The sequence below is a fragment of the Lactuca serriola genome, chromosome 1, assembly GCF_051521515.1.
Source record: "Lactuca serriola cultivar US96UC23 chromosome 1, Lser_US96UC23_V15, whole genome shotgun sequence".
Taxonomy (NCBI): Eukaryota; Viridiplantae; Streptophyta; class Magnoliopsida; order Asterales; family Asteraceae; genus Lactuca; species Lactuca serriola.
In genome coordinates this window covers 142,403,333-142,412,835 of record NC_136408.1, presented here as the reverse complement: position 1 = coordinate 142,412,835, position 9,503 = coordinate 142,403,333, and the positions used below count along the sequence as shown (strand labels likewise).

The 9,503-nt window shown below is 34.7% G+C and overlaps 1 protein-coding gene across 1 annotated transcript; it reads right to left on the bottom strand.

The window, feature by feature from the left end:
• Positions 1–4,007: 4,007 nt before the first annotated feature.
• LOC145099492 (NAD(P)-binding Rossmann-fold superfamily protein) lies at positions 4,008–6,451 on the bottom strand. The gene is made up of 5 exons (XM_079037061.1): positions 6,224–6,451; positions 5,888–6,088; positions 5,703–5,822; positions 5,089–5,361; positions 4,008–4,444 (listed from the first exon to the last, which is right to left on the bottom strand). Exons 1-5 carry the CDS (start codon positions 6,356–6,358, stop codon positions 4,280–4,282), a joined length of 894 nt encoding a protein of 297 aa, XP_078893187.1. The 5' UTR covers positions 6,359–6,451; the 3' UTR covers positions 4,008–4,279.
• Between the last annotated feature and the right edge of the window lie 3,052 nt (positions 6,452–9,503).

Genomic DNA, 9,503 nt, shown 5'->3' with positions numbered 1-9,503 from the left:
CAATGTTTCTTAGCAATATAAGTCATGTAAGAATTGTCATACTATTTGTGATGATTTTTTTTGCATACCTATATGTGTGGGTTGAACAACATATTGACTGATATTATGATTCATATAATTATTGTAATAAAAAAGAATATTATATGTATAATAACAAAAGAGTTATGCATACCATTTGATATATTGGATAGTGGAGTCCTACAATTGATATTTGCAGAGATTGCATGGGATTACAAAATGCAGAGTATTGTCTGTTATTTGATAACGATGTTCGACCATTATGCTGACTGCTAAAAAAAGCTGGAAAAAAAATTATAACTTATGATTTATATAATTATTGTAATGGATAATAATATTGAATGTACAATTACAAAAGAGTTATGCATACCATTTGATATATTTGATAGTGGAGTCCTACAATTTATATTTTCCGGAGATTGCATTGGATTACAAAATGCAGAGTATTGTCTGTGATTTGATAACGGTGTTCGACCATTATGTTGATTGATAAAAAAAAGCTGAAAAAAAAATTATAACTTATGATTCATATAATTATTGTAATGGAAAAGAATATTGTATGTATAATAACAAAAAAAGTTATATATACCATTTGATATATTGGATAGTGAAGTCCTACAATTTATATTTGCAGGAGATTGAAAGTTTGAAGAATTATATCGAGGAAAGTTTTCAGAGTTAATGTGTTCCTTGTGAGAAGAAACAGATGTGACTTTATTTGAAGAGTTTATATCTTGACGATGAGTGATGATATTGGCTACAAATAAGTATAAATGTAGTTAATATTGTAAAAATATATAACGGCAAAGAAATTTAAAACTTGGTTGAAATATTTAACAAAAAGTATATGAAATAATTACTGTTCTCAAAAGTGTGAAAAAATTGTGCAGTAAATGAACTATTTTATGAATCTGTATAACATAATTATTTAATATGATGAATTACAATAAGTACATGCAAATACATATATCAATATCATAGTGCACATGATTAAAAAATATATATTTTTTCAAATACCTATATTTAAAAAATAGTATTTATAAAATCTGATGAATACAATAAATATAAGTATACAATTTTTTAATTTTAATATATTGTTTTTGTTGGTAAAAAATCAGATTTTATTGTCTGATTGAAATACATAAAAGTGATGTTTCTATTAAGTAAAAAAATTAAAGTAATAGAAATCCCATTATAAGACCCACGACTCCTATGTCCCACCCCCTGTACCTGTTCAGTAACATAAATCGCATATTATTGAAACAAATTAGAAGCCCTAGTTATCAACTTACACAAAATTCCCAATTCCGGCACCAGAAGCCACATTTGCTGCATCTACATTTCTCAGATACAGATTTATGTCTAGTTCGAAAATAGGTAAAGAGTTATCGTTTACACACTACCTACAACTATTTAATTGCTTCTACACATAACCAAGTAAGCACAAAGAAATGAAGCTACACCTAAAGAGGGGAGAAAGTTTTACGGAATAGTGAATGAAATGCAGGAGAAGCGAAACACACGTCGTATGGTGTTATTAAGTAGGTTCTGATGACGGGCTAACGACGTCGTATGGATGTGAACGGAGGTGAGGAGTTGGGACTTGGGAGACGACCAAAAATCAAGAACTTTGAAACGACGAATGGAGACAGCAAGATCAGTGATCGTGGAAGGCTGGTTGTGAAATAAAGCACGAGGTAGTTTCAAAACTTTTAGCAAGTATAAGTTTAATTTTTGAATTTCGAAATTGCTAAAAATTAGGGTATTTTAGTACAAATTCATATAAGGAAAGGAGTTAACCAAATCAAGGTGTAAAGTTTAAGCTTTTATACTAAAATAAAATGAAACTTTACAGTTCCATAAGATTAGAAATGACGTGTATGCCGATTCATTATTAGTCCTCAAAGAATTAGAACTGGTACAGGTTAAATGCAGATTGTTATTCGTACGAATAACCATGAGAGATATTGATAATATACTTGTGAAATTTATAGAAACAACCATTCTTTGGATACCGATTTAACTTTGATTTTGTGACGAAAATGACCCTGGTTTACTTTAAAAGTGAGATTTGTGTTCTTATGACTCAAAAAGTATTCATAAAATGGGAATTTCAATAAAATATGCTTGAAAACAACTATTCTTTGGATTCCAGTTTAACTTTTATTTATTGACAAAATGCCCATCATTCACTTTTGGAAGTGAGATTTGTATCTTTTATGCCTCACAACTCCATTTTTTTAACAAAAATTAAGTTCCATAATATTATCCTGTGAAGAATATGTGGATTTTAAATTTTGTTCCCAAAATGCCCCTTGCTAAAACTCACACCCACTTCCAAAAATGCTACATGGACTGTCATTAAGTTAAATATATTAATTTCAGGTTATTTCCCATTACGAGAAAATGACAAAAAAAAAGAGATTTATTTTTGACCAGTGTTATTCTATTCTAATATCAATAATTAAATGTATAAAATAATTAAGATAAATATTAATAGTTGTTAGGCAAAATTTTAAAATACTCTTCTGACTAAAAAGAAAATAAACCAAAGCGTGATACACATAAACATACCAATATACTTTCATTTATTTGACTATTTTAGCATCAAAATTCATTTCTTTCTATTACAACATTGCACTTTGGAAAACATATCCATTTCTAGCATTATAACTTTTTTTTTCTTATTAGGATATTATACCTTGAAAAATCTATCCAATTATGAACTCATGGCAGGTTGATCACAACAGTAGACATCAAAAATGATATTTTTAGTTCAAAGGCTACAAGTAGATTGCCAATGCACAAAATCTCAGACTAGGATGGATTGACAAATTGAAGTCTAATATGTTATCAGAGGATGTATTATACATCCTCCATAGTCCACTTTTGTATAGTTCATCTCTTACTTGATAATACAATCAATTATTATCTATAATTAAGCCACTGTTTGCTTTCCTCTTTAATTATTTTGTTACATTCTCCTAGCCAAAAAGTATATTGTAAAATTGCGTGTAGTGTATTTTATTTTAAAGCAATGGGATGTGAAGTTGTGATTGACAATCGAAAAATAGAGTGCAAAAAAACAAAACATAATGCATGAAAGAGAACCGATTTCTAGATGTACAGAAAATAATACAGGACTAATACATATACTAATAAACTGATGATAGAAACAGATGGAAGAAGATAGAAACAGATGATAGAAACAGATGGAAGAAGAAACATGAATGAAGAAATATAGATAAAAAAACATACCTGAGGTTTTGAAGTTGAAGCCAAAGCCGAGAGTTCAAAGAGGAAGAAGGAGAAGGCCGAAGATAACGACGAACCGTGTTTTTCAATTCGTATTGCAGGTATATATTTGTATATTAAGTATAAGAAAATCGTCCCAAATCTAGATAATATTAAGAGATAATATCATTATCACTTTAATTACAGAATTGATTGCTGGAATATGTATATACGAATGTAAATTTCCTTATTAAATGTCGGATTATTAGCTGGACAGCTTTTACGTAATTGTAATACCATATTTAAATTTAAATTTTGAATTGTAAAACAAATGGAGCAAGACCTCTGTTAAGCCGACAGTTGTCATCATTTAAATACAGTGACACGTGGCGATTTGATGACACGTGGCTAATGGAGGAGGAAGATTTACTCTTTTATTAAGAAGGGTAGAGGGTAGATTCACCATCTCTCAGTTTTGCTCCAATATCATATCATCATCTAATAGGAGAAAAAACTACATTTCCCTTTGATTTAAACACCCTTCAAAGAAAATCGTTTCTCTTTACAGGAGCCCATTTAAACACTTGAAAACGAATGTTGTGTTGCTGCCTTCAAATTTGACAATTGCTTTCTACATTTTGCAATTTGACAAAAATTTATTTCGTTTTAATTATTGAAGTGTTACATAAATAGGTCTTATAACTTCTATATCTATTTTGCATAATTATGTAGTACTTTGTTATGTTATAATCGAGTCCCAATCTAATGTGTGTTTTAATATACACCAAACAAACAACAATACAAGATCGTCTGTTATATTTTATCTTTGTCATATGCTGTCATGTCATGTATACATGACCACCCCATATATATGTATGCACATAGACTAGTTGTCCTAAATAGTCTAAAGAAAAAAAACAATCTTTTTTAGGAAATGACATGAAAGCCCATTTTTACCGAATTATGAGTTAGGTACAAATGACCGTATAGAATAACATACAAAATATATTATAGTACGATAAATAAATTATCGCTCTTTAATGGAACTGAAAAGTTCCTCAAACGACTTTTTAGGAGCTTCAGTTCGAGCAACTATCTCCACGACTTTGTAAGAAGATTGCGGTTGAAGCAATGCCTCAACCGCAACTTCAGCTACCTGGTCTCTAGATATCGATCCTTCAGATAGCGTATCCTACACAGACTTTCACTTGTTAGGTCAAAATACTCAAATTTAGCATGCACATTTGACATAAATTCAATTAAAGGTTTCATAGAAAATTAAAATAACTAGTATGCGGTTACATTGTCATGTATTATTTTTACTACATTACTTCTTTTTTAATTAAAATTTAGTAGCATGTTTGATGAAAACCAAATAAATAAATAAAAATAAGACTAGAAACTAAAAAATCCGACTGTTTGTTTTTCCTAAAGTCAAAAACCGTACGTTTGATTCACATGTTCAACCCTATTTTCTAGGGCTATCTTTTATGATGAGGATGGGGACAGTTTTGTCTTTCGCATAGACGAGAGATCAAGAACAAGTCTCTCTCCCATTTTTTGGCAGGATAAAAAAAATACAATTTTTGTCTTAATGACATCAGTCTCTGCTCTCCGGTCGAGGACATGTCATTAAGACAAAAATTGTATTTTTTTTTTATCCTGCCAAAAAATGGGAGAGAGACTTGTTCTTGATCTCTCGTCTATGCGAAAGACAAAAATGTCCCCCTCATCCTCTTCATTTAAAAATAGCCTTAGAAATCTTTTCGAATCGAGTCGTTTATAAATAACCGAATTTTCAAGAAAGAGATAGGATGTGCAAAAGACGTAAATAACCTCTGGTTCCATGACAACGTTGCCATTTGGCGGGTCATTTTTTAAGCCTCCTGGTCTTATGATCGTGTAATTGATACCGGATTTTCGTATGTATTGCTCAGCTTGAAGTTTGGCTACCAAAACAAGCCCAAATGCATTTAGGAATACATAAGCTGGATTAAGCAATTGACCCATTGCCGCACCGTTGACCAATATTGAACTCACAAGCACAAATTTAGTCACACCGAGCTTCCGACATGCTTCAACTAGGTTCACTGTCCCATAATAATCAACCTGAAAAACCATCATAGCAATGTACTTTGATTGTATAAATAAATAATTAATTCAACCAAGAAATTTACAATATAATAATTATCTGATTAAAATATTTAATAATTATTAACTAGAGACAAATAGGAATTACCAATTCAATTTCCAACAAACTTTAACTAAAGCTAAAAGTCTTCAGATTACTAAACCCTAGCATTTAAAATTTTAGATTCAACTAACTTTAACTAATTACAAATCCAACTCAACCAACAAACCTAACAATTAAATATTGATAGAATGAAATGCAACAGAAAGAAGCTAAATAAACCCTAATAGATTGGGAACACCATTGACAAAGAACTGACCTTCCATGGAGCCAATAAGTCCCATGAATATTGAAAGCCAGTAGCACATACGACAGCATCTGAATCATCTCCAATGGCTTCCGCTAACTTCTCTGAACCTTCTGTGACATCTGCTTTCACCTGAACTTAGAAAAATCATGTTCAATTTCGCTCATTTGGGATATTGATGTTTATTAAACACTTACGATTTGAAGATCTTGATTGAGATTTGGAAAGATTGTTTTAGCCTTCTCGGCATCACGCACACCAGCCTTCACGGCAAAACCCTTTGCCAGTAATTGCTCGACGATTCTCTTCCCAGTTTTTCCGGTGGCTCCCGATACGAATATCTTCTTCTTTCCGCTCTTACCCACTTCTATTTCCGCTGTAATTTCACTTCTTTCCATCTGAAAACATCAATCGCATACATTAATTAGCAGAATTTTACGATATTCAAAGAGTTTCTACTTCTGGATCAGTAAGAATGTGAAATTGGAATGTTTTGATGGCAGGAGATTGGGGAAGTGATGAAATGTACTAACCTTGGTTGATTTGATGTGAAATTGGTGGGGTTTGAAAGGGGAAATGATGGAATTAGAGAAGGGTTTGGTAGTGGTGATTGTGAAAGCGTGAAAGAAAGAGGTTCTTAGGAGGAACATTGGGGATGAATTGGCCATTGATTTCGTGTTCAAGTTTTATTTGGCGAATGGCGGTTTCCGATTGATGTCCGCCACATGAGTTGGTTGCGGCTTCTCAATTCTCATAAGCTTTTTTTTTTTACGTTAAAACGTGGGTTAATGGCCGCCAATAAATCCAATAAAAAATAAATAAAAATAAAAAGATTTTTTTTTATTTGAGAAATATGGTTGTTTAGTGTTTTTTTTAAATGGTTTAGGGTGCGTTTAGCTGCAAAAAAATGAGCCGTTTTTCGGAAAAAAATTTCAAAAAAAATGAGAATTTTGAAAACGCGTTTAGTTCGTCTATTTTTCTAAATTTTTCACGGAAAATGAAAATTTTCCGTTTTCTAAAATTACAAAGAAGTTGGAAATTTTTTGAAAACTGATAATCATTGTTTTCCACATTTTTCTAATTCCAATTTTTTTTTAAAATATAAACATATACCCACTCCCACCCCATCCACCTCTACCTACCACCACCTTAACACCCCCACCCACACACCCACCCGTACGCATACACACACCAACCCACAAACACACACACATACATACCCACCCACCCCACCCCTCCCCCCACACACACACCCGCACACACACACACACCAACCCACAAACACACACACACACATACATACCCACACCCACACCCACACTCACCCACAAACACACACACACATACATACCCATACACACACTCACCTACAAACACACACACACATACATACCCACACATACACCCACCCACCCACAAACACACACACATACATACCCACCAATGCACCCACACACACACAAATACACTCACACACATACCCACCACACCCCCACAAACACACGCACATACACACACACAAACCCACACCTACCCCCACCCCCACCCTCACAGACACACACACCCACACACATATAAACCCACCCCTACCCCCACCCCCACCCTCATAGACACACACACCCACACCCACACAAACCCACACCTACCCTCACAAACACACATACAAACACACACTCGCACCCCCACCCACCCAACACCACCACCACAATCACCGACCTACCATCACCATCACCATCACCACCACCACTAACCCATCACTAGCACCACCACCACCACTACCACCGCCATCACCACCACTGACACAATTGCCGCCGCCACCACCATCGCCTGTCATCACCACCACCACCGACCCGCTATCGTCACCGCATAAGTTTAACTAAATGCGTTTTCTAAATTTTTCAATGTAAAATGAAAACGGTAAACGAAAATAGAAAAGGGAAAACAAAAAATGAAAAATGAAAATTGTTTTTCCGTAACTAAACGCAACCTTAATAACTTATTGATTTAAAAAAAAAACCAATAAATTAAAAAATGTTTGGCTAACTTTAGACTTTTAGTTAAAAAATGGAACTCATCAACCCAATACCAAGAGCAAACCAATCAAAACCCAAAATCAAAATATAAAAACAATAATCTAACGGTTTCAAAAACAGAAGCATGAACATTCGAGCATTTGCCTTTCTTTTTATCGATAATTTAATCATTCTGCTTCTAAGTACCGCAATTAATGTCTATTAGTATGGCTAACAGAAGCTAACATTAAGCTGAAAATTGGAAACATATTTGAACCCTAAGCTTCAAAAAGAAATGTAAAGTGTCGATTTGAACACAAAGCTGAAATAAAAAATGAAAATGTGTGTATTGTATAGAGATGCACCTGTGATTTGATTGTCGAGATAAAATCAAAAGAGATGGAGATGTTGCAGTTGCAGTTTTGCAAACCACCTCACTTCAACAATTCATCTTCCATCCCATAACTTAATTGGCTTAATTGATTGTGCCATTGTCATTCGTCATTTGTTGTGGTGTTAGTTAGTCGCTGAGAGAGAGAAGTAGGGAAAAGCCGTGAAGGAGTTGGGTATATATTAAAAATAAATATTAAATAAAAAGTAGGGTTATTATGGAACCCAAACCGAAACCAAAACCAATTTTGTTGCAGTTGCAACTTTGCAAACGACCTCACTTCAATAATTCATCTTTCATCCCATCACTTAATCGTTTTAATTGATTGTGTCATTGTAACATCCCAAAAATACGTACCAAAAATTTTCTTTAAATCATTACCAAAGCCATATTCATAAAAACATATCATAAGTCATAACATGAATTCAAAGTATCATTTCCATAACATATTTTCATTATCAGAGCAAAACATTCTCAGGCTGTAAAATCTATGGTGTGTGCCATGCGATCACCCCGAGCTCTTCCCTCCGCTACTGGAAGTACCTGAAACCAAAACTGAAAACCGTAAGCACAAAGCTTAGTGATTTCCCCAACCTACCACATACCAAACACAAGATCGCAAACCAAGAGTATTGGGCCACGCCCTCTACCTCGGGCCACGCCCTCTACCTCGGGCCTCGCCCGCTACACAAGGCCCCGCCTGCTCCAGGCCCCGCCTGGCTTCGAGCCTCGCTCGGATACAGATCTGTTTCGCTTAGGCCTTGCTTGTCACTGGGCCTCGCCCGCTAACGTCTACTAACACATAACATATCACAGCACATAAGCTAAACAATACTACTGTATCCTGTTCTAAGGCCTCACCTATCTTGAGCCTCGCCCCTGTCCTGCTACTGTTGAGTCATGGAACCCCGTCCATGCTCCTACTGGTGGTGAGATACGGGCCCACCTACACTCACTCTTTTCCTAACTTGGGCCTCGCCCTTACTCTGCTACTACTGAGATATGGAACCCCATCTACACTCTGCTGTTGGTGAGATACAGGACCTCGCCCGTACTCACCTCCCTACCAAGCTCATACAAGTATCACACAGACAACAAGTATACTCAATCATGCAAACCATTCCTGGGCACCCGCCCGCTATCAATGGACCTTGGTCCCATATATCATACTAGCATACAGTGCCTAGGGCTAACCCCCGTGTCTTCCTACTCGTAACTACATGGGCTGACATTGTGGCCTTAGATGTTGGATAAGGTGTCTAAGTCCATAACTTATTTGGTAAATACTTGACCCGACCCGGCATGGTCCATTTGGGTTGCATTTCATCCAAACTATTTATGGATAATTTTATGAGAGTTATACACATATGTTTATTAATATATTGTAAGTTATAATATATTAATATGAAG